Raw genomic sequence first — 26435 nt, 5'->3', positions numbered from 1 at the left:
TGCGGCAGCTTGGCTTCAATTAAAATCCACACGCGATAAATTGCAACGAGAGCTGGGCGATCGATGTATATGCGTACGCATCTTTTGCACTGAAAAATCCCGCAGACAGCTAGGCCGAGAGAGCTTTTCGCATGGTTGAAGCTTGAACTTGTAGATTCCAGGGCCGTTGTTGGGAGAGCGATGAAAGCTCGGGGCGAGATGAGATTCGGAACGAGAAGTACTTTTCTGCCGACGGGAATGTATTCAGCGAAGAAGGATTTGGTTGAGAGAGCCGTCGGAAAACGCCCCAGAGATGAGGCATCGATTTTTCGTCACTGCGTGAATATAGTCGACTTAGGAATCAATCAGGTGCGAGGATAGTTTCTTGGGCGGGGTGTTATATGTATATGAGCAATTAATTGCAAGATTATGCGGGTGGGGTGTCACTGTCGCAATACTGGACCATGGTGGCTTCCCGTCATCAGTCTCCAGAAGGTGAACATCTGTCTAATAATTGAATTAGCAAAATGGACGCATTCAGAGAATGATGGAACTCATCTGCCTGTGTCTACTCCGGAATTTGACATGCTCAAGGAACTACTGTTGTTGCGCCCTCGTATGCTATAAATGGCTCAAAGAATCCGTAACCACATTAGGCGCATAAATCGAAAATCCACATTAGAAAATAGCCGATCGCACTTTGACAATATACGCGACAAGAAACTCTCCCTTTTAACATCTTTGAAGACTCCTTACCGAGTACCAGTAAACAACTTTTCGACTCCTCCAATAATCGTAAGCGCAAAGCAAAATCAACTACCAATTCGACCAGTAAAATTAAAAAAATGCGACTTTAAGTTTACCTAGAATATTAGTATTATTGTAAATACAATCATGGTTTAAATAATATTTTATAGTAGTGTAAATAATTTCTTAATTTTTAACTGGCAAATTTTTCTTGTGCTTTTATATCCAAGTACTAATGCTTGGATGAATCTCCGTATAGCCACGTAACACTCGAACACTCGAAGTATTATGAAATTTCGCCAGTGTAATTCCCTCTGCAAATAAACACACTGTGGAACGAGCTGAAAACCCTGGCAACGTAAGCGCGCGGCGATAAAATTTATTCGCGTCAATCCGGAAGCAGAGCGAAAAAAAGACAACGCGCGCCACTGTGAATTTCCTTTTCGAGCCAAAATCCGCCCTTCGATCGTGTTTCGAACCGAAAGGAAGCAAAAAAGGGGGATGGTATATATAATGAGATTACCGCGCGCGATTTAAAAGTTTGCGCTACTCTGCTGCGATGAAAATTTATGGAGGTAGTTAGGAGAGGAGAAAGTCGCGGCGTCTTTATCGCGAACAAAGTGCCATTCTTCAAAGCGACCGCGGATCGAAGTTTTCCACTTTCCGTCGCGCATCGTTATGTGCGCAGTAGGTATAGGTATCGATGTGCCTTTGCAGAGAATGCAAAAATGAAAAGGAAAAATAAAAATAGGCAAGAAAATCCTGATGTCTCGAACGTGTTCTTGGCCTCGGGGAAGTTGTACTCTGTCGCGTGAGAGATCCCCGATGGCGAGGCGGATCTCGAGAAAAATAACGAGGACTTTTCTGCGCGCGCTCGGGCTTATAAATCGGAAAGTTATCGAGAGATCCGCTTTGCTATACTTTTGTTCCGTTGCGCGCGCTTGAGGGCTTTTTGCAGTTCAGTTATGCTTTTTGTTCCGCGACCGCTGTATAGTTTTTATACAAGTACAGTCTTTTGCTGCCAGCTTCGTTGGCGTTATTACTGCTCGAGGTATAGTTGTTGGTTCGAGAGAAGTATATCGAAACTTATATGCCGGAAAATATATAGGTATTGTATTGACATATGTGCTGAGAAGGAGGAGACGTCACGCCTGGCTTCCGAAGAAATTCCATTTTCTTTTATTAGCGATAGATCAACGGATAGGATATACATGCGCTTGTTTTGCGAATACACGTGAACGCTTTATCAGCTGCGGCTCTAGTTGGTAATTAATAATCGATGCTATTGTAGCGACAGCACCGAGCCTGATGAACTGTGTTTATGCTCGTTATCGAAATAATAAAGCTATGCAAACACTGTGCTCTAGATAACGAGCTTTACGAATTTATAATTTTATCGGCGTGGAAAGATCGATTCGATAATGTAAAAACAAACATGCGACACGCTCTCGTTGCTCGGGCTGAAATTCACGTCAGTCTCGGCAACAATAGAGCGACGTTTGCAAGAATAAACAATTCTTCTTCTTCTCGAAACGAATGTTTGTATGCAGCAACAACGCTCGGAATTCTCGGGACGACGAGGACGCGCCCTTACATAACTCATTGCGCCAACGCCCGAGTTGTCCCGCGTGCTTTTTTCCACTACACAACTGGGCACAAAGCGAGCTGTTTTTCCCTCACCTTTCGCGCACACAATGCCTGGAAAGTTTTCTCGAAGAAGAGCTCCCGATATTTTTATCCAGAACTCTGCCGGCGACGTTTCGCATAGACATAATATCCTTTGTCTCTTTCTCTACTCCCCTCTTAACTCTAGGTCAGACGTAAGTTGACATTCGAAAGTAACGTCTTCGGATTTATTGCAGAAGAGATGAGATAAATTAGTATATGCCATTTTTAATAAGCCCTATGAAAACAGCATGGCTCTTCCCTCTTCGACTTTTTCATCCGATACTCGTCGGTCCAAATTGTGTTTTTCATTCGAAGCGATCGTGTTTCAAACTTTTTTACAGTCAAGCAGTAAAAGTCAGACCATAAAAAACGGATTAGCAGAGATAAAGAAATTGAATTTTTTACTGCGGTAACCTCCATTTAAAGATAAATATAAGATCATGTGCAGACGAGTTGAACAGAACGCTACGTCAATTTTTCCTCGGCGACGATTAACTTTATAGCCCGCGAATGATACACACATAGCCCGGCAGACGTCCTGGAAAATTCAAGACATGCTTAATTATCCACGTAATCCCCGACTTAACGCGATATTTGCTGAACGCGGAAGCTGTAGTACAGGAATAACTGAATATCGCAGATGCACGTACGTCAGAGCATCGGAGGAATGAAACCACCCCCGAAAGTTCTTGAATTTTTGAACGAGCTCAGGATCGATACTCAACTCTCATACTCGTCGTGCGGCTTTATTTATTATCGGCTGGCGATCGGGGGAGAAGTGCATCAAATCAAGGATAGCTGCGGAAACTCACGAGGAGAGAGGGATGGACTTCGTGTTTTTATCATACTAGGAAATTGAAGTGCGCTTCGCGCACTCCTTATCATGTCATAATTAACATTTAACTTTTGCTGCCTGCTTAGCGCCAACAGTTTGAAGCGTTTGTAGGTTATATAATAAAATCCGTATTTCTGATTCGCGTTCCTTAATTCTTGTACCAGGCGACCGATTCTCAATTAAATGCTTCACAACAAAGCCCATCATTTTTTAAAGAGAGGAGGATAGGATACATATATTATTTGAGGAATTATTCCATCCAACTTTTCTTATTTGGCGACGAGGTCAACTATTGCGCATCCGAGGAAACTTCTTTATAAGGCCGGAAGCGAAGAGAGCTAGATAATTTGAAAATTCACTGTTGTTCCCAACGGTAATTGGAAAAAGTTTGGGTACTGATGGCGGTGCTCGAGTCTGGTAGTTGCAAGCTCTCTCAAGTTCTCCCTTTTTAATAAAGGACTTTGCTTACTTATTAATTGAAGAAAAAAACGCAGCCTCGATCTACTCGTTTCGTTCGTTAATCAACACAGATTCGTCCACCGACTTCGTTCTAAAGCCTTGTCCAAACATTTTACTTTTCTCTGGAACCTCCGGCCAAACTCTATACAGATGGCATCGAAAGCAATAATTCCCGAAAAAGGCCTCGTCAAAGGGTGGAGCCTCGCCCTTGCAATTATATCGTTATAGAGCAGTAGCAGCAGTAGTAAATCCTCATCAAAAGCCCGAATAATCCTGTCTCAGAGGTTTGCTCTCTAGACCACACGTGTATACACACAGCGCAGCTGGCCTACATCTATACTCTTCACGACGGCCGACACGACCTATGTTTACAGGGCCTCCCATTAGCAGCTCCTGTATCAATGCTGGTGGCTCTGCCGCGGCCGTCGCGCGTGTGCATATAATATATCCGCTTATTGCCGTCTTGGATGACGCGGGGAGGCTTAACGAGCGGCCGTAAACGCCTTGATCGTCTGGCAGGTCGAAAACACTCGCGTGATATATATACGCGAGCGACGCTGAGGTCGGATTAATTATTAACTGTCCGCTCGCGCGCGCGCGAGCGAGAGAGAGAGAGAGAGAGAGGCTTCTATATGCGTTTACGATGGCAGCCGCGCGAAATCACCACGCAGCTGCAGCGCAGAGAGTGATGGGCCAGGAGGAATAATAACGTCGTTTGCGGTGCCTGTCGTCCTGACGTTGTACAAAGCCGCTGTGGACTGGCTCTCGAGTGCTGCAGCAGCTGCAGAGTCTCGGTACCTTATAAGTACTAGTCGAGGCGTCGAATATGATCCCGACGAGTTCGGGGAATGTGTACGTGATAATACAACGTTCGTCGCATAGCGTTTCCGACGTCAGACTTTTATATACGCGCTACTCACGTATTCGAAACAACTCCTTTGTAGGCAAATTTTTCAGCGAGGGTCAGGCGGCGCACCGAGTTCGCGCGAGCGAAAAAATTCCGTATATATAGAGATACACGGCGTAGCTGCGAGAAATTTAGCGAAACTTTTCCCATAAAACAGCGTGAGTTGCCTCGAGCACGTCTCTGTAACTTCTTCGCGCACTGCATGCATTTTGAGCTGCGAGCGTTTGCGACTATTTTTCACGGAACCATCAGCTGCAGCGCGACAGCTGTTTTGCGAAGCTCAACGACGCACTTCTACTCGCGCGAATTTAATTTCACACCGCACGTTACATCGCGTCCATTATACGCGGCCATAAAGTCGATGCTTCCCAAAAAGCCAATAATGGCATCGCAGAGAGCCGTAGAGATCGCAATTTTTTGCCGAGCAATATATCACTAAATTAAAAGCGTCTGACTAATTGGGAATAGTCGCATCATGCAGCCGCAATAATCTCGTTTCTCCCCGGCTATACAACTCGCGAAACACACGCTATTGACATTTGTGTGTATACGTCACGATCAGAAGAAAAAATGCGACGAATTTTTCGTTTTTTTTTCTCTTGCTGCACATGTACACGGATGCGTTCGTTTATGGTGCTTTGTTTCGGGAGCGATCGCGTGATCCATTTTTCTCGCCGCTCTCGCTTGCCATACACCAAAGCACTGAAGGGGGGAGGGGGGCGACCTTTTGTTTTGCAAGCTTTTTTCGCGGTGCAGCTGCAGGGAAGATTGGAGAGATTCGGTGACGCTTTTTCCGGATGCCCCGCGCGCGATGTATTTTCGGAGGATGAGCGATTGGCAATCGAGAGGATTGTTTTTGAATGAAGTTGTGTTTTTTTGGGGGAGGGAGTGAAGAGCGCGCTTTCGTTTTCTTTTCCGCGCGTCGACTATCATTACTTCTGGCTGGCTAGTGAAATTTGATTTACGGACTTGGTGAAATCGAACAGCGACGTATTTCGGTCATTTCGAACGAGAACGACGCACGCGCGCGTGTTTTTCATTTCAATATTTACAAACCCCCGAATGGAAACTCTGTATGCGAACATTCGTGTATGATTATGCTTTTCGTGTGTACGCACACACGAAATAGCGGCTTTTTCGAAAAAACTGCTCTCCCTGCGTTTTTTATAAATATTTATGTTGAGCTGAAAAATCTCTTCAAAGTTTTCAAATTCGGACATTATATAATTTTTATTTTCACACACCGCAAAGCCGTACTCAACAGAAAGGTTTTCTCCGCGGTTTTTCTGGATAAATTAAACCGCGAAAAATTCTCAAAAAGTTTCTATCCTGCTCTCACATCGTTCCGCAAAAAGTAAGAGCACCGTCGTTTCTAAGCCAAGGCATCTCGGCGGTCGAGTCCCCAAAGAATACGTAGAAGAATATAATGAAAAGAGAATAAGAAAGAGAGTCGAAATTACAAACTCGCCCCTACAAGTTGCATCAAGCGAACGAAATATAAGTGATACTCGTGAGAGTTGCGAGTTTGTTTTTATACATTGCCAGCAGCGGGCCTTAAAAACTTGCGGATAACACGTTAAATGCAAAAACCCGTATTGCCAAAGGTATGTATACAACAGCATTGCTTTATAACGCGCCGGGAAAAAAAGGAGCTGATAGATGAGGATATTGGAGCGATCATGTTCAGGAAACAAAAACGACGATAGTCCAGAAAGATTTTACGCTGGTTGTGTAAGTACTTATACAGCGGTCGTTATTTTCGGCCGAATGGTTATGTATATCCCGTCATCGCAACATGCTTTCGCAAAAACAGCGCGGCTTTACGTTTGAAGCACGTGTGCGTATACTTTCGTACTAATTGTTGCCGGGAAAACACGCCGCGAGTCCAGTGGCAAGCAATTAGACGACAATGAAGCGTTTTCAAAATTGCACATCTCCGCGCTCGTCAGAGTATACATACAGCGAGCGAGCTTATAGCGAACGTTTGCTCTCGGGTACGTACGTGGATTTGTCGAAATTTGCCTTTTTCCGCCGGGCTTTACGCCGAATGAATTCAAGCTTTAATTTCGCGAATTTACACGCAGTGAGAGCTTTGCGTATGTACGTCCGATGAACGAGCTTTGGCATGGACACGTGAATGCGCGTGGGCGGTTGCTGCCCTGCGGTTTGAACAAATTTTCATAATTCCCGCGGAGACGTAAAACCGACCCAAGGCTCACTCTTAATAATCTTCGGATTGAGATTATTCCACTGAGAGGATTTAAACTCAACGCATTAAAATAGAACCATCGAAGCGGATGGAATTTCGAGAAAATTACTGCGATCCGTTATTGTTACTGATTCGCACGCGAAAGCTCGTTGAAAAATCGCGAAACTCGAAACTCGCTGTGTGTGTGTGCGAAGAGACACTGATTCTTTATTTCCATTGGCACTTTCTTTACTCCGTGCGTCGATGGAAACTGCGCGAGCTTTAAAAAAGAAAAACGCTTATCGTATGGTATAAAAATCGCAGTGTCGCTCTTGCAGTATAAACCCTTACAATACCCGAAGTAAAAGAGCCCGTTGGACACATCAAACGATTCGCCGGACACATTAGACGTATACAGCCGCTCGTTAAACGCTTTGGGTCGAAACGCATCTCCCTCGATATATTAAGCGCCGTAACCTTTCGACAATACGAGCACACACGCAGGCCACTTCTCAGTTCCTCGCGCGGCGTATCTCGGGGCCGCTTTATACCCTATAGCCTTTACGTCCCTCGCTCTGTCCGTTATAGCCTCCTGGCGCGCTTTGTCTCTCACGCGTGTGTTCGGCTGTCGCGTTTGTAAAGCTCCGGAGTAGCCGCTTTCGCGAGGCGTATATAGAGAGATTCTCTGAATCTCTCTCTCTCTCTCTCTCTCTCTCTCTCTCTCTCTCTCTCTCTCTCTCGCCCTCTCGTGCTTTCTAAGAGAGTATAGGCGAGCTACTTTCAAGCGCCTCGAGAAATTGTAAAGGAAAACACGGGGCTGAGCTTGCGCTTCTATTTTTAACTTGCTCTTTCAGCATCGCATGGCTACCACTGCCGCGAGATACTCGAGGCTCTCTCACAGCTACTGCTGTTCGGCTCTTATTAGCCGCTGCTGTGCGAGTGCTTTGCTTTCTTTTTTATGTCTTTGAGAATTAGCGGGATTTGTACGTTGCCGCGGTGCGTGCGGTGACTGGGTAAATAATTCACGTTTCTTTTTTGAAGGCAGAGAGGTACATAATTTTTTTTTTCATTCTAGCGACACTGCGTACACTAGGCGCGTTTAATTTCTCGCTTTCAACGCGAATCACAGGTGCAGGAGCGAAAGGCGACTCTCGTGAATACGCGCCGCGTAGGCCATTAAACATTTTCCGCGCGAAAAAGAGCCCCGCGACGACGATTCATTCATATACATGGCGCACATGCGGAATTAAAAGCGCGCTTGCGTGCACTGATGATTTAGCTCTTCTCGGCAAGACGTATACATGTGTATGTGTAAAGCATGACTACTGCGGACCGAATGAAAATTCCCAAACGACCTCTTAAAATTTCACGCGATCGCCGCACACAGCGTATACCGTCTAACGACTACTGCTGGCGGAGTTTTGGCTGCAGCTGCTCTTCCCTCCTAATTGGACGAGGCGAACTCGAAGCAGTTCTCGAGTAGTGTGTATGTCAGTGTGTGTGTGTGTGTGTGTGTATGTGTGAGGATCGGAAAAAGTCGGGCGAAAGGATTTCGCCAAGGTTGCCACGCGCCGTCCGCTGTGTCCGTAGTGTCTTGCGTGCGTTTCCTAACGTAGCTATACACATAGGTATATACGCGAAGAGGGAGTGCAGAGGAGGCAAGTCATACTCTCTCGCGAGATGCAGGCATAAAGTTTTATCGCTGCGATTCCGCTTCGAACTCCTGCTCTTAGTTAAAGTATACATCGTTGAATTGGGGAGTTTTTTATTTTTTTCTTCTCCGCGACTGTTGCGTTATACTGACTGGGGCAACTTTTGTTGCTCATTTTTGGAGAATCGCGCACAGCTAGGAGTGAAAGAGACGTACAGAGCGAGACAGCTTTGCCGCGAGCTTGGTGAAAAAGTATACGGACGGCTAATGTCAGGTTTGTTCGTGTACACGTTTTCACAAAGTTGTGCTGATTGAAAAATAAACAGAGAGTTTTACAGCGAATAAAAATACACAAAAGCTCCAAAAATATTCTCAACTCGGGTTACTGCTGCACAGCGCGTCGCTATTCAATCTTCCACGTGCAGCGCATACGATGACGTCGCCCGGGTGCACACGGGAAATCCCGCACAATATACACAGCGCGTATACGCAAGCAATAAAGCTCATGAATAAAACATATGCGAAGTACCCGGGGAAAATCATCCGGCGACAATCAATTACTGCCGTATAGCCGCGAAAAAACAAAACCGAGGGTGTAGACGGGCGGTGGCGATAGGAAAAAAATTCTCGCTCAATTAAGCGTATCCGCCAGATCTCGGCCTCTGTTATAGTAGTGCGCATCCTTATAGTCCATCGCGCTCGACTAGAGCCTAATGGCCGATTATTCAAATTTCATCGAGTAGAAGGCCGCTGGCCGAATTTCGAGAGAGGAAGACTCTCGCGCAAAAGCGCAACCGAGCAAAATGAGCACGCGCGTCTTCTCGAATTACGCGAGCCACTTGCTGTGTGCTCTCGCGGCTTTTCGGCAAAGATTTCCATAGCTGCGCCTCTCGCACCCCCTTTCTCTTTCTCTCTCTCTCTCTCTCTCTCTCTCTCTCTCTCTCTCTCTCTCTCTCTCTCTCTCTCTCTCTCTCTCTCTCTCTCTCTGTCTCTTTCAAGTTCTGGGAAAGGGGTTACCCGGTTTGATGCACGCATACATACTTGTGATACATCACTGTCGAACAAAGAGACACGCGTGCGCGTAAAGTCGGTCAAACGAGATACGCCGCGCTGCGGTTTCTCTCCACGAGTACGCGCATATAGAAATAGACTCGCAGTTTCTTTGATAAATTAATTGCCGCGATATAATTCATGCGGAAAATCATTCCAACGAAGCCCGGGCAGCGTTTCGGATTACGATGGCAATCCCCTCTTTTTATCGCAAATAGGCACTCGAGATTATAGCGCATACGCGCGTCGGGGATCAGAGCGAGCATCGGGTCGAGACTTTGTATCGGCGACGGCGACGGCAGCACTACTGCGACGAGATAAATTCCGATATGGGATTTTCCCATCAGGCCGGTCGCCCGGAAAGATTAATTTCGAGCGCGTATCGAGGTCAGCAGAGAGAGAGAGAGAGAGAGAGAGAGAGAGAGAGAGAGAGAGAGAGAGAGAGAGAGAGAGAGAGAGAGAGAGAGAGAGAGAGAGAGAGAGAGCTTTTTTCGTAGAGAAACTGCCTATTGGCCATTAACGCTCATTGATTATTCAATGGCGGATTACGGCCTGGCGCACGGGTCGCTTTAGCCGCGCGCTCATAAGCACTCTTTTTAACTAATGTACACCCACTTCAGCGCGTTTATACAAGGGAGGGAATAAAGAACGTTTTCCTCTTACAGCTTTGGCGCGGGATGGAATTTTCCGGAGACCGCGAGTAGCGCAGGAAATCGAGAGAGCAACGCCATTGATTGAATTTCGAACTTTTTCGCGCGCGAAATTCCTGCAGTATTGAATCGCGGCCAGCGCTGTACGGTGCCAAGAAAGCTCAAACTTTCTCGGCGCGTGCGGGACGAGACACAATGGCTCGAAATAAATCGTAGATAATACGGAGAACGTGAAAGTTTTTACGGCGGCGACGGGAGACAAGCGACAATATCATTAAGAAACTGCAGCGGAAACGTCAACGCCAAGTCAATGGGGCTGGCACGGGGAGGATGAGGTGTACTGGCTAATCACGCGATTATGCCACGAAGTCACGGTTCGTTATGTCCTGTGTGTGTATGTGTATGCGTGCGACAAAGGCCCGAGCCCCGTCGTTAGCGTTGCTTTGTCGCGAGTCTCTACGCGGTTTGCGGCTCAGCCAACCGACGGACTGCGATGACTCGTCGGAAATGCTAAGCGTTGCTCGCCTGACTTGGCTGATCTGTCTCATTATTATCGCGCAGTCTTCTTTCGACGAGTTCGCGCTGATTAACGCGACGACCATTGTCATTTGGCTGGATTGCGTACCGTATCATCATAACAGAGAGGTTTAGCGTGGTATACGAGGAATCAAGCTTATCAGAAAGACGAGTCGAAATTCCGCCTTAGTTAAAGTTCTGGAGTGTCGCAGCTGCCGACGTTGTAACGCGAGTCCATCGCCGCGGCCCCGAAAACGGCCACGCCTCGGAAAGAAAATCCACCTCCTCCCCCTCTCGAAGACGCGACGGTAGCTTTTCTCGCGGGACTAAGCTCATTTGCCTTTGAATCGCACCTGCTACACCGCGAGTAATCTCTTTCTCGACTCTCCGGGATTTCTGTGTACGTATATCACCGTCGCACATCGAATTTACATGTATATGCAAGTGGAGAACCACGCGCGCGCATCGTGTTTTTTCTTCGCCTCGCTCTTTTACGACTCCTGCAGCGTTGGCGGGCGGCTCTTTTACGACCTTTTACGGGATGAACGTTTCAACGCGGAGGAGAGAAGAAAGTTTTGATTCTGTGTGTGTGTGTGTGTGTGTGTGTTTGTGTGTGTAGCTATAGCGTAAATTCGGCGAGTGATCGTTATCGCGCCGCGGGAGAGAGACACATGGATTGAAATGTTTTACGATGGGCGTGCCTGCTCGGCCAATTTGCATTGAATTTGCCTGACAGAGCGTTCGCGATTAAATTTATAAATATTTATAAGCGCCGGATAGCTCCATTTGATTTGATGAGAGGTTTTAATTATCGCGCTTGAGTGATGCATATGCGCCGTAATTAGAGAGGACGTACTGCAGTTATATTCTCTGCAAAGACGTTGCGGAGCTAGATGACGAGCTTTTAGTTCAGTCAAATTAAACAAGAATCTTTAAAAATGCGCATCAGCAATGAAATTAAATTAAGTTCATTAAACGCAGCCTCTTATTCAATCTTCTCCGCAAGTTTGCAAGCTGTCTGTTTAATGGAATCGAATGAAGTCTTTTTTGCACCGATTCACTTATACACACCGTGTCTGTCGATACCGCGACAAACGAAGAGAGACTTTCGTAGCAAAAGAAGCTATTAATAATTCTGCAGGGTGCCAGTTGCACGGCGTTGTAATAAATCTGATGAAATGAAATCGTTGAAAAAGAGGTGACATTTGAAATTTTAATTTGCAGCTTGTAAGCCAATCGAGCGCGTCAGTTGTGGAGATAACTTTTGTTCAATAAAGGTTACTAAAATACAAATGGCGAGACCACTAATTGATGTCTGTTCAACTATACTCGCGCGATCTCCCATCAACCTGAAAGATTCCACATCGAACAATCCATCTCCCGAACGTCAATTCTTTCGCAGCTTCCGTCACACCCAGCAGCGGCGGCAATACCAGTCATATCTCCCGCCTAAAAATAACCCATAAACTTTCCGGTCTCCGTATTATCCCAGCATCGATTTTCCCGGCTCGAATCCAGAGGCAAACGCACGGCTCGCTTTCTTCGAGCGTTTTTGCCCGACTCTCGTCTCATTATTCATGCACGACGGCCACGGGCGCGCGCGCGCGGTATAATTAGCTCCGACGATTAATACCTTTCGTGTAATCCCGCGCGAAAACGAATGCGATTAATCAAGCGAGAGGACACACAGCTGCGCGCGCTATGGGAAAAGCGCAGACGCTCTGTTTACCTTTATCGCTTATTATGTATATTCTCGGTTGTAAAAATGTGTACTCGCAGAAGCTTGAGTTGGGAACAATTTGCGCGGAGCTTTTTTTTCAGACTTGAGCGTGCTGGGAGCGAGTTAAGATGCTCCGAGCAGAATAATGGACGGAAGTGCGGGAGGAGGAATTTCACTCAGAGACGGAGATCGGGAAATAGTTGGCGATTGATTGCGGCGCGGGCAAAGTATTTCGGTTCTCCTTTTGCCTTTGTCGACGAGTTTCCCGCTTTTTCAATTAGAAAGTTCTGGCGTACGCTTGTACGCCGTGAGAAAAAGCGTGTGTCGCCTCGTTCTCTGCGCGACGAGTTGAAACTTTCTTTATGCGGGGATTCGGCGTGATTCGTGTTTGATAAAAGCTGTTTTTCGGGATGTAAGCGCGCTTTGAAGTCGTCAGTTATACGTGGTGGCTATACAACTAATTCCAGAGACAAAGGAGAGCGAGAGGCAAAGTCGCGCACGCGCGGGTTGCGCTTTCATTTCGACTAAATTCATTTGCGCCGTCAACCCGTAGTCAGAGTTGTTGGGGAAAGCGTCGTTGAAAGTGATGGCCAGACGTCTAATTAATTATGTCGCGGATCCGAGGACAGTTTCTCTGCGATCGCGCAAGTTTTTAAAGCCGTATACGCGCAAAGTAAGGCTCTAACCTTCACGCTAATTTGACTCAATAAATTTAGGTCATATTATGAAAGTTTGAAAACCATGAAGAGCGCATTCGAGTAGGGCTGGTTTATGCGGCAAATTAAAACGCAGAAGTTTAAAAGGGGATTTTATCACAATTATTTATTCCTCGCGCGTTCTCGAGCTCTTCCAGCGAAAATTCTCGATCTAGTTTACTATTCCGCAAAGATCCAGTATTTCAGTTTGGTCGCAACTTTCTGCAGAATTTTCAAGAGTAAGTTGTTTTCCTTTTTTATAATTTTTACAAGAATTTTAATTCAGCTAAAATTTTTAATGTGTTGGACATTTATTTAACAAAAATCGAATACAACGGAACCCATTATTCGCACTCAAGAAAAGAATTTTGCTTCTCTAATTTTTAGCCCAGGATCGTGCGCGAGAGAAAAACAAGCTGAAGCTCAGCGCGCTTTCGGAGCGTTACATAAGTCACAATAAGCCATATCCGCGGTTGCAAACGAGGAAGTCTCGAAAGGCGGGCAAATCCGCTGGGAGAGTCGTGCCAGCGATATAATTCAATCGTAAAATACGCAAGCTAGAGGCGAAAATCGGGTCAAAGTAGCGAAATGCAATAGGGAAGACCGCACGCCGCGCGCGAGCAAGTAGTGTTGGCCCGGGTAGCGTCAGACATCAAATGCACACAGCAGCAGCAGCAGCGCTATAGATAATGTTACCCCTATCTCTCTCCCCTCAGCTTTCAACTTCGATCGTATTTTTCCTGCGCTCGCAAGCCTCGAACTTGTTTTCCATCCGCGGAGAGCGCTTCCGGGGCCTTTCTGGGTCACTGTCACCAACAGCCAGAGCAGCTAGCTCGTAAAGCCGGAGGAAAACAAGCGGGCGAACGCGAGCGAAAACAAGGCTTTCGGAGCGAAGCGGAGAGAGAGAGAGAGAGAGAGAGAGAGAGAGAGAGAGAGAGAGAGAGAGAGAGAGAGAGAGAGAGAGAGAGAGAGAGAGAACGAATGAGTATACAGCGAGCAAAGAGTAAAAAAAGGGGTCGTACCAGCGCCCGACTCGACTGCTCCTTCGGCGGTGGCTGCGGTGCAGGAGGCGGGTGTAGCCGCGCTGCCGCTCTCGGCGTTGTCGCCCATGCTGCTGCAGCTGGCTCGGCGAGGAATGGGGCGAGCGCGCTCGCTCTCTCACGGGCTTTCGATCGCAGTAGTAGCAGCGGCAGCAGCAGCCTCCCTACTGCTGGCCCGCGCGCGCTGCTCTCCTCTCCCTCTGACTCGGTCGAACTCTTCTCTCTTCTCTCTGGCGCGCAACCTAACCTAGAAGCACTCGTCCCCTCGCGCTCTCCCTCTCGACTGCTTTTCGGACGATGACGACGACGGCGACGAGAACAACAGCAGCAACAACGGCAGCAACAACGAGAACTACAACACTCAAGCAAGAGGGGGGTAAGGCTCAGACGCGCACGAGCCCGATGCACTCAGCACTTGAGCCTCGTTTTAGGCATGCTGCATCCCCCTGGACCGCGCGAGTGCCTGTCTCTGTCCTGATCACTCGCGAGGAGAGTCGATGCACGCGCTGCTGGCCGCGGAGCAGCTCATACGGCGACACATGCGTGGGGCAGGGTCGCCACTGCGAAACGGCGCCTCCTCGTCCTCGTCTACGCGGAGAGATCGCTCGAGCAGCACTGAACTCGTATCGTCTCTCTCTCTCTCTCTCTCTCTCTCTCTCTCTCTCTCTCTCTCTCTCTCGGCGCAAGAGATGCTGCTGCTGCTCCTGCGTCTGTGTGTGTGTGTGTGCGCGCGCCGCGCCCCCGCTTCTCTGCCCCGTCGTCTTCTGCTCCCCTTTTGATCCTCTCGCAGCAGCACGAGAGGAAGATGGAGTGAGTAAAACAGTGGAGCAGCGGCACACGCGTCGGTCAGCGCGCGAGGGACGAAAAAAAGTCTGCCGTGCGTACGTGTCTGCGCGCGTGTGTGTGTGGGGCACAAGCTCGCACACGCGTGCACGCGGAGGAAGAAGGAGCGTCTTCGGCTCCAACACGACCCGTAACGTCCCGGGCGTAGTGAGCTGCTCTGCTGCTCTGTAGCTTCTACCCTTGTGCAGAGTGAGAGAGAGAGAGAGAGAGAGAGAGAGAGAGAGAGAGAGAGAGAGAGAGCGAGAGAGAGAGAGAGAGAGAGAGAAAGAAAGATGTGGAGCAGTGACGCGCCTGCGCGAATCTCTCTCGCTCGCTCCGGGCACATCATCTCTTGCGCGCTCTTTCGCCTCGGATGCTGTGTGCGCCGCGCGGCCGGCCTCTCTCGCTGGCTCGCGCACGACCGAGCTTTTGTTGGCCACCGAGAGCTTTTACCTGCTCCGGATTTCTGATGCGGGCTCGTGGCTGTCCCTGCTTTTTCGCGCCAACGATGCATCTCATTCTTCCGTGCAGCCCAGTCCCATGCGGCCCTCTATTGCTCAAGATCGAGCTCGAGCGAGCTGCGCGCTGCCGCATGTGCATGTGCCGAGGATCGCGGCCGCCGCCCAGCGAGGGAATTCCAATCTCGAATTCCGATTCGCTTTTTTGTGCGTATACGCCGAGATCGCTACCGCTTATCATCGAAAATTCAGCTTCGGCACTGTAACGCACATGTGGCATGCGGGGCCGACTGTGCTCGCATTCCTTGTAATCGAGACTGTGGGCCGCGCCCGCAGTCAGTCGATCGTTCGCTCGCTCGCGGATTTCGGTCGACATAAGTCTCGGGAGGTCAGCGCGCGTTATCTCTCCCATCTCGATAGAGAGAGAGGGAGGGCTTTGCCGCTGTAGCCTTTCTTCTCGTCGAGGCCCTGCAGATGCTCCGGAGATGACTCGCGCCGATGACGTCTGCGCGAGATTCATTGTTGTGCGAAGGAGTCATTTGTTACTTGTATAAAGTGCGGGGAGCTTTTTTAGGAAGAAAGGAATTTAGCTAGAGCTTGCAGCTTTCTCTCTCTACTCGGATGCTCTAGTGAAGAATATGAGCAGATTTTTAATTACCCAAGCACATACCTTTAATATATACCTTATTATACGCCGACCGAACTCTGATATTTTTAAGAACGCCATCTCAGTGGGTGTTCATTTTCGGAATATTGCGATTTCGAGCCAACGTCGTCTGCCAGAGGGAATTCTCTAAATCTGGAAACGGTTTCTTCCGGAAAAGCTATGTGGAAACAAAGGGGAAGCTGTATATTACTCGCGGTGTGTTATGCCACATCGTCTCCAAAGTCGACTGGTGTGCGTGCACATACTTTCCTCTGCAAGCAGTTTCGTAACGCGTGACGCATTCGTCGAGAGGCGAGTCGTATTTATACGCCTCCGCATTTTCGCTCGCTTAATAACATAACGCACGATCCTCGTCATTTCACTGAGATAATTGTATATACCTAAATACATTAAGAAGAGACTTAAAACAGATCGCAAAATTGGCCAACGCTATATATACGTACGTTCACTCTTCCTCTGAACTTTTCACTGGGCCACAGATATATACAGTCCGACACGATAGCCGTCATTTACACATCACGGCTAAAGTTTCAAAAACAAACCCGGAAGCAACTTTTCATGCCCAGGGCTTCGCCCGAAACTTCCTCTGCGCGCTTCTCCTTGGGCGCGAAATCTAATAAACCACTCTCTCGCTGTGTAGTGGCGAAACTTGCAAAGCTGGAATTTCGCGAGTCTCTCACATATGTATACACAGTATCCACCCTTGTACACGCGATAGTCTTGCGACGACGAATTTTAATTGGCCTTGACCCGCATTCGTTGCCAGCTATAGCACCCTGTATGTATAGAGATAGAGAAATCGCGGAAAGGATACCCTCTCCTGCATGTAAGTGTGGCCGGATTAAGATGGATAATACTTGTGTCGCGACACCAAGAGCTATGTAGCGTATACAGTGCAAACGAAGCTTTACGAGCCGACTCGCATACGTATGTCTCTTTCTTGAGCGTACACGTACGCACGAGAGAGCGCATATAGCAGTGCGGGAAACAATGGTTCCGAGCTCAATGCAAAAGTTGGACTTGCGCGGTGGAACGGTTTTTCGAAATGTATAACGCTACGTCGCATCGTAGTGCAGTTTCAGGGAAAAAGTATTATCCTCGCGAGAGAAGAAGAGTTTCTGAAACATTAGACGACTTTTATACGCATACGGCCCGGGGAATAAAAGCTCGCGCGAGCTGCAACCCTTTCTTCTAATGATTTTTTAATGATCGCGTTACACGCGGTCCAGGGATTTCCGGTTGGGTGGTTATTATACTGCCCCGAAAATATCCAGTTTCACACGAAATTACATGCGAATAGAGCCAGTTCTCCTGTGCCCTAGTTTCGCCATAGCAACCACACGATTACTGCAACTAATTCTCGACGAAAAATATTTCGAAAGAATTTATCGCGTATAATTCGAAATATTGGCAAAGCGCGTGCAACATCGATATTCCGCGAACTTGGAAAAACTTTCGGTGAAACGTGCCGCGTTATCTGCGCGAATCCTCGAACTTTTTCGTAAAACATCGCCGGTGCAGCAAGTCAGTGCACCTGACGCACGTATGTCGCGCCACGGCGGTGTGTGGTACGTCAGAGCTAAGTCCATTATATTATTCGTGGGCCGCCATGAAATATGTAGTCGACGGCTTTCGATTATCATCCTGACTCGACAATTCCCGCACAAGTGTACGATGCTCTAGATCCTCCTTTTTCTTGCCGGCGCGAGCTTGACCCGATTTCACCGCTCGACCGTCCCTCTTTCGCTCGATGAGAATTGGTCACTTTTGTATTTGTCACTTTTGCGAGGGGATATGGAGGGAACGCGGAGCGAGATAACACGAGGAAAAGGGGTAATGGTGGTTATATCTAGAGGAGGGCGGGCGAATGCGTGGGCGGCTCTTCGTCGGAGGTATGATACAAGTATATACATAGGATGGCTTTGCGATGGCTCTATGAGAGAGGACCAGAGTTGAAGATGGCAGTATATGTTTTTATTCTTTTGATACGGTGTACTCGAAAATCGAAAGGTTTTTCCATCAGATTGGCGGTACGGAGTTGGTGAGTAGTTTGGGAGAAGCTGCAGCTACACTCGCGAGTCTTAACGACGGCGATACAAGGGAAAGGGTGAATAAATGGGAAAGAAAAGACAGAGTGGAAAAGACAGGCGCAGTTCGATGTTTACGCTGCAGAGCAAGTCTACTGTATTATGTGTATGTGTCCCCAGCGTAAGCTTCGAAGCTCTTAGGGGCTAAAGCTAAAATACTGGATTTAACAGATATTACGGCGGAGCTGGTGCAGTATGCACGTATAGCTTGCCCGAGGAACGCACGTCGGACGAATAACCTCTTATTATCTCGGGGCCTGACAGCAGCGAAGTGACTACATCAAGATCGCTTTATACGCCGAGGTGATATCAGGCGCTTTTTAATCAAGGCGAAATTAATTTTCTAATATACCACGCGCGGTGTTTGTTCCGTTCTGATAAAGAGAGCCGCATACGCTATTAATTTTTAAATAAATAGTTATTAAACACGGAATTTTTAAACTCTTCGTGTAAAAGTATTTATAATGAATTTATAGCTTGAAATGGATTTTTCATGATACGTGCACGAAAAAGACCACTATCCGTGCATGTAAAATGGATAAAAAATCAAGTATTTCATAGCAGCGGGAAAAACTACTCCCTTGGGAAGAAAAAGTCTTTTCCTCCCAAAGGAGTACTTTTTCCTCAATCTGCAGCCTATCCCATGGATGTGCGTGTCTATGTAAATAATTTCAAAATTTTTAATTTTTCTCGCATGATTCTTGGGGTTCACTTATCGGGCGTTCTCTGTACGTTTGCACGTTTTCTCGTTAATCTAGCCTACATAGGCTTAGAGAGGACGGAAAAACACACAAAACCAGGTAGGTCTGTACCATCGCCAGTTGTTGCTAAGGGCCAAAATATCGGCTCGTATCCGACCCAAAAATCGCGAATTTTTGGCACTCACTTATCGGGCAATTTCGGTACTATGGCACGTTTTTATAGGAATCTAACCAACGTAGGCTCAAAGGTGACGGAAAAATACCCAAAATTAGCTTGGGTGAAACCTTGGTCAGTTGATGCTAAGGGCCGAAATATCGGCTTGTATCCGACCCAAAAATCGCGAATTTTTGGCACTCACTTATCGGGCAATTTCGGTACTATGGCACGTTTTTATAGGAATCAAACCAACGTAGGCTCAAAGGTGACGGAAAAATACCCAAAATTAGCTTGGGTGAAACCTTGGGCAGTTGCTGCTAAGGGCCGAAATATCGGCTTGTATCCGACCCAAAAATCGCGAATTTTTGGCACTCACTTATCGGGCAATTTCGGTACTATGGCACGTTTTTATAGGAATCAAACCAACGTAGGCTCAAAGGTGACGGAAAAATACCCAAAATTAGCTTGGGTGAAACCTTGGTCAGTTGATGGTAAGGGCCGAAATATTGGCTTGTATCCGACCCAAAAATCGCAAATTTTTGGCACTCACTTATCGGGAAATTTCGGTACCATGGCACGTTTTTATGGAACTCTAACCTACATAGGCTCAAAGAAAACGGAAAAATACGCAAAATTAGCTTCGGTGGAACCTTGGGCATTTGCTGCTAAGGGCCGAAATATAGGCTTTTATCCGACCCAAAAATCCCGAATTTTTGGCACTCACTTACGGGCAATTTGGGTACCTTGGCACGTTTTTAGGAAATCTCACCTACAGAGGCTCAAAGAAAACGGAAAAATACGCAAAATTAGCTTCGGTGGAAACTTGGGCATTTGCTGCTAAGGGCCAAAATATAGGCTTTTATCCGACCCAAAAATCCCGAATTTTTGGCACTCACTTACGGGCAATTTCGGTACTATGGCACGTTTTTATAGGAATCTAACCAACGTAGGCTCAAAGGTGACGGAAAAATACCCAAAATTAGCTTGGGTGAAACCTTGGTCAGTTGATGCTAAGGGCCGAAATATCGGCTTGTATCTGACCCAATAAACGCGAATTTTTGGCACTCACTTATAGGTCAATATCAGTACCTTGTCACGCTTTTTAGGAAATCTCACCTACAGAGGCTCAAAGAAAACGGAAAAATACGCAAAATTAGCTTCGGTGAAACCTTGGTCAGTTGATGGTAAGGGCCGAAATATTGGCTTGTATCCGACCCAAAAATCGCAAATTTTTGGCACTCACTTATCGGGAAATTTCGGTACCATGGCACGTTTTTATGGAAATCTAACCTACATAGGCTCAAAGAAAACGGAAAAATATGCAAAATTAGCTTCGGTGGAACCTTGGGCATTTGCTGCTAAGGGCCGAAATATAGGCTTTTATCCGACCCAAAAATCCCGAATTTTTGGCACTCACTTACGGGCAATTTCGGTACCTTGGCACGTTTTTAGGAAATCTCACCTAAAGAGGCTCAAAGAAAACGGAAAAATACGCAAAATTAGCTTCGGTGGAAACTTGGGCATTTGCTGCTAAGGGCCAAAATATCGGCTTGTATCTGACCCATTAAACGCGAATTTGTGGCACTCACTTATCGGACAATTTCGGTACCTTGTCACGTCTTTTTGGAAATCTAACCTACATAGGCTAAAAGAATACGGAAAAATACGCAAAATTAGCATCGGTGAAACCTTGGACAGTTGCTGCTAACGTCCTAAATATCGGCTTGTATCTGACCCATTAAACGCGAATTTGTGGCACTCACTTATCGGGCAATTTCGGTACTATGGCACGTTTTTATAGGAATCTAACCAACGTAGGCTCAAAGGTGACGGAAAAATACCCAAAATTAGCTTGGGTGAAACCTTGGGCAGTTGCTGCTAAGGGCCGAAATATCGGCTTGTATCCGACCCAAAAATCCCGAATTTTTGGCACTCACTTACGGGCAATTTCGGTACTATGGCACGTTTTTATAGGAATCTAACCAACGTAGGCTCAAAGGTGACGGAAAAATACCGAAAATTAGCTTGGGTGAAACCTTGGTCAGTTGATGCTAAGGGCCGAAATATCGGCTTGTATCTGACCCATTAAACGCGAATTTTTGGCACTCACTTATAGGTCAATATCAGTACCTTGTCACGCTTTTTAGGAAATCTCACCTACAGAGGCTCAAAGAAAACGGAAAAATACGCAAAATTAGCTTCGGTGAAACCTTGGTCAGTTGATGGTAAGGGCCGAAATATTGGCTTGTATCCGACCCAAAAATCGCAAATTTTTGGCACTCACTTATCGGGAAATTTCGGTACCATGGCACGTTTTTATGGAAATCTAACCTACATAGGCTCAAAGAAAACGGAAAAATACGCAAAATTAGCTTCGGTGGAACCTTGGGCATTTGCTGCTAAGGGCCGAAATATAGGCTTTTATCCGACCCAAAAATCCCGAATTTTTGGCACTCACTTACGGGCAATTTCGGTACCTTGGCACGTTTTTAGGAAATCTCACCTAAAGAGGCTCAAAGAAAACGGAAAAATACGCAAAATTAGCTTCGGTGGAAACTTGCGCATTTGCTGCTAAGGGCCAAAATATCGGCTTGTATCTGACCCATTAAACGCGAATTTGTGGCACTCACTTATCGGACAATTTCGGTACCTTGTCACGTCTTTTTGGAAATCTAACCTACATAGGCTAAAAGAATACGGAAAAATACGCAAAATTAGCATCGGTGAAACCTTGGACAGTTGCTGCTAACGTCCTAAATATCGGCTTGTATCTGACCCATTAAACGCGAATTTGTGGCACTCACTTATCGGGCAATTTCGGTACTATGGCACGTTTTTATAGGAATCTAACCAACGTAGGCTCAAAGGTGACGGAAAAATACCCAAAATTAGCTTGGGTGAAACCTTGGGCAGTTGCTGCTAAGGGCCGAAATATCGGCTTGTATCCGACCCAAAAATCGCGAATTTTTGGCACTCACTTATCGGGCAATTTCGGTACTATGGCACGTTTTTATAGGAATCTAACCAACGTAGGCTCAAAGGTGACGGAAAAATACCCAAAATTAGCTTGGGTGAAACCTTGGTCAGTTGATGCTAAGGGCCGAAATATCGGCTTGTATCTGACCCATTAAACGCGAATTTTTGGCACTCACTTATAGGTCAATATCAGTACCTTGTCACGCTTTTTAGGAAATCTCACCTACAGAGGCTCAAAGAAAACGGAAAAATACGCAAAATTAGCTTCGGTGAAACCTTGGTCAGTTGATGGTAAGGGCCGAAATATTGGCTTGTATCCGACCCAAAAATCGCAAATTTTTGGCACTCACTTATCGGGAAATTTCGGTACCATGGCACGTTTTTATGGAAATCTAACCTACATAGGCTCAAAGAAAACGGAAAAATACGCAAAATTAGCTTCGGTGGAACCTTGGGCATTTGCTGCTAAGGGCCGAAATATAGGCTTTTATCCGACCTAAAAATCCCGAATTTTTGGCACTCACTTATAGGGAAAATTTCGGTACCTTGGCACGTTTTTAGGAAATCTCACCTAAAGAGGCTCAAAGAAAACGGAAAAATACGCAAAATTAGCTTCGGTGGAAACTTGGGCATTTGCTGCTAAGGGCCAAAATATCGGCTTGTATCTGACCCATTAAACGCGAATTTGTGGCACTCACTTATCGGACAATTTCGGTACCTTGTCACGTCTTTTTGGAAATCTAACCTACATAGGCTAAAAGAATACGGAAAAATACGCAAAATTAGCATCGGTGAAACCTTGGACAGTTGCTGCTAACGTCCTAAATATCGGCTTGTATCTGACCCATTAAACGCGAATTTGTGGCACTCACTTATCGGGCAATTTCGGTACTATGGCACGTTTTTATAGGAATCTAACCAACGTAGGCTCAAAGGTGACGGAAAAATACCCAAAATTAGCTTGGGTGAAACCTTGGGCAGTTGCTGCTAAGGGCCGAAATATCGGCTTGTATCCGACCCAAAAATCGCGAATTTTTGGCACTCACTTATCGGGCAATTTCGGTACTATGGCACGTTTTTATAGGAATCAAACCAACGTAGGCTAAAAGAATACGGAAAAATACGCAAAATTAGCTTCGGTGGAACCTTGGACAGTTGATGCTAAGGGCCGAAATATCGGCTTGTATCTGACCCATTAAACGCGAATTTGTGGCACTCACTTATCGGACAATTTCGGTACCTTGTCACGTTTTTCTGGAAATCTAACCTACATAGGCTAAAAGAATACGGAAAAATACGCAAAATTAGCTTCGGTGGAACCTTGGACAGTTGATGCTAAGGGCCGAAATATCGGCTTGTATCTGACCCATTAAACGCGAATTTTTGGCACTCACTTATAGGTCAATATCAGTACCTTGTCACGCTTTTTAGGAAATCTCACCTACAGAGGCTCAAAGAAAACGGAAAAATACGCAAAATTAGCTTCGGTGAAACCTTGGTCAGTTGATGGTAAGGGCCGAAATATTGGCTTGTATCCGACCCAAAAATCGCAAATTTTTGGCACTCACTTATCGGGAAATTTCGGTACCATGGCACGTTTTTATGGAAATCTAACCTACATAGGCTCAAAGAAAACGGAAAAATACGCAAAATTAGCTTCGGTGGAACCTTGGGCATTTGCTGCTAAGGGCCGAAATATAGGCTTTTATCCGACCTAAAAATCCCGAATTTTTGGCACTCACTTATAGGGAAAATTTCGGTACCTTGGCACGTTTTTAGGAAATCTCACCTAAAGAGGCTCAAAGAAAACGGAAAAATACGCAAAATTAGCTTCGGTGGAAACTTGGGCATTTGCTGCTAAGGGCCAAAATATCGGCTTGTATCTGACCCATTAAACGCGAATTTGTGGCACTCACTTATCGGACAATTTCGGTACCTTGTCACGTCTTTTTGGAAATCTAACCTACATAGGCTAAAAGAATACGGAAAAATACGCAAAATTAGCATCGGTGAAACCTTGGACAGTTGCTGCTAACGTCCTAAATATCGGCTTGTATCTGACCCATTAAACGCGAATTTGTGGCACTCACTTATCGGGCAATTTCGGTACTATGGCACGTTTTTATAGGAATCTAACCAACGTAGGCTCAAAGGTGACGGAAAAATACCCAAAATTAGCTTGGGTGAAACCTTGGGCAGTTGCTGCTAAGGGCCGAAATATCGGCTTGTATCCGACCCAAAAATCGCGAATTTTTGGCACTCACTTATCGGGCAATTTCGGTACTATGGCACGTTTTTATAGGAATCAAACCAACGTAGGCTAAAAGAATACGGAAAAATACGCAAAATTAGCTTCGGTGGAACCTTGGACAGTTGATGCTAAGGGCCGAAATATCGGCTTGTATCTGACCCATTAAACGCGAATTTGTGGCACTCACTTATCGGACAATTTCGGTACCTTGTCACGTTTTTCTGGAAATCTAACCTACATAGGCTAAAAGAATACGGAAAAATACGCAAAATTAGCTTCGGTGGAACCTTGGACAGTTGATGCTAAGGGCCGAAATATCGGCTTGTATCTGACCCATTAAACGCGAATTTTTGGCACTCACTTATAGGTCAATATCAGTACCTTGTCACGCTTTTTAGGAAATCTCACCTACAGAGGCTCAAAGAAAACGGAAAAATACGCAAAATTAGCTTCGGTGAAACCTTGGTCAGTTGATGGTAAGGGCCGAAATATTGGCTTGTATCCGACCCAATAATTGCGAATTTTTGGCACTCACTTATAGGGCAATCTGGGTACTATGGCACGTTTTTAGGAAATCTAACCTACATAGGCTCAAAGGAGACGGAAAAATACGCAAAATTAGCTTCGGTGGAATCTTGGGCATTTGCTGCTAAGGGTCGAAATATAGGCTTTTATCCGACCCAAAAATCCCGAATTTTTGGCACTCACTTACGGGCAATTTCGGTACCTTGGCACGTTTTTAGGAAATCTCACCTACAGAGGCTCAAAGAAAACGGAAAAATACGCAAAATTAGCTTCGGTGGAAACTTGGGCATTTGCTGCTAAGGGCCGAAATATCGGCTTGTATCTGACCCATTAAACGCGAATTTGTGGCACTCACTTATCGGACAATTTCGGTACCTTGTCACGTCTTTTTGGAAATCTAACCTACATAGGCTAAAAGAATACGGAAAAATACGCAAAATTAGCTTCGGTGAAAGCTTGGACAGTTGCTGCTGAGGTCCGAAATATCGGCTTGTATCTGACCCATTAAACGCGAATTTGTGGCACTCACTTATCGGACAATTTCGGTACCATGGCACGTTTTTATGGAAATCTAACCTACATAGGCTCAAAGAAAACGGAAAAATACGCAAAATTAGCTTCGGTGGAACCTTGGGCATTTGCTGCTAAGGGCCGAAATATAGGCTTTTATCCGACCCAAAAATCCCGAATTTTTGGCACTCACTTACGGGCAATTTCGGTACCTTGGCACGTTTTTAGGAAATCTCACCTACAGAGACTCAAAGAAAACGGAAAAATACGCAAAATTAGCTTCGGTGGAAACTTGGGCATTTGCTGCTAAGGGCCGAAATATCGGCTTGTATCTGACCCATTAAACGCGAATTTGTGGCACTCACTTATCGGACAATTTCGGTACCTTGTCACGTCTTTTTGGAAATCTAACCTACATAGGCCAAAAGAATACGGAAAAATACGCAAAATTAGCTTCGGTGAAAGCTTGGACAGTTGCTGCTAAGGGCCGAAATATCGGCTTGTATCCGACCCAATAAACGCAAATTTTTGGCACTCACTTATCGGGCAATTTCGGTACCTTGTCACGTTTTTTTGGAAATCTAACCTACATAGGCTCAAAGAAAACGGAAAAATACGCAAAATTTGCTTCGGTGGAACCTTGGGCATTTGCTGCTAAAGGGCCAAAATATAGGCTTTAATCCGACCCAAAAATCCCGAAATTTTGGCACTCACTTACGGGCAATTTCGGTACCTTGGCACGTTTTTAGGAAATCTCACCTACAGAGGCTCAAAGAAAACCGAAAAATACGCAAAATTAGCTTCGGTGGAACCTTGGGCAGTTGCTGCTAAGGGCCAAAATATCGGCTTGTATCCGACCCAATAATCGCGAATTTTTGGCACTCACTTATAGGGCAATTTCGGTTCTATGGTACGTTTTTAGGAAATCTAACCTACATAGGCTCAAAGGAGGCGGAAAAATACGCAAAATTAGCTCGGGTGGAACCTTGGGCAGTTGCTTCTAAGGGCCGAAATATCGGCTTGTATCTGACCCATTAAACGCGAATTTGTTGCACTCACTTATCGGACAATTTCGGTACCTTGTCACGTTTTTTGGAAATCTAACATACATAGGCTAAAAGAATACGGAAAAATACGCAAAATTAGCTTCGGTGAAACCTTGGACAGTTGCTGCTA

General features: G+C 46.2%; 1 protein-coding gene across 8 annotated transcripts in view; it reads right to left on the bottom strand.

Annotated features, from left to right (window-relative positions):
* LOC100116848 (solute carrier family 12 member 4) overlaps positions 1-26435 on the bottom strand; it is a 147668-nt gene that overhangs the window by 30435 nt on the left and 90798 nt on the right. The window contains exon 1 of one of the 8 annotated variants that reach the window (XM_031929428.2): positions 14088-15110. The exons of the other annotated variants lie outside the window; for them this stretch is intronic. Coding sequence (XP_031785288.1) covers positions 14088-14175 — 88 coding nt within the window. The 5' untranslated portion in view covers positions 14176-15110. Of the gene's footprint in view, positions 1-14087; positions 15111-26435 lie in introns of those variants that run through there. 8 annotated transcript variants of the gene reach the window in all.

Source organism: Nasonia vitripennis, chromosome 4 (genome assembly GCF_009193385.2).
Source record: "Nasonia vitripennis strain AsymCx chromosome 4, Nvit_psr_1.1, whole genome shotgun sequence".
Taxonomy (NCBI): domain Eukaryota; kingdom Metazoa; phylum Arthropoda; class Insecta; order Hymenoptera; family Pteromalidae; genus Nasonia; species Nasonia vitripennis.
This window is presented reverse-complemented; position numbering and strand designations above follow the sequence as displayed.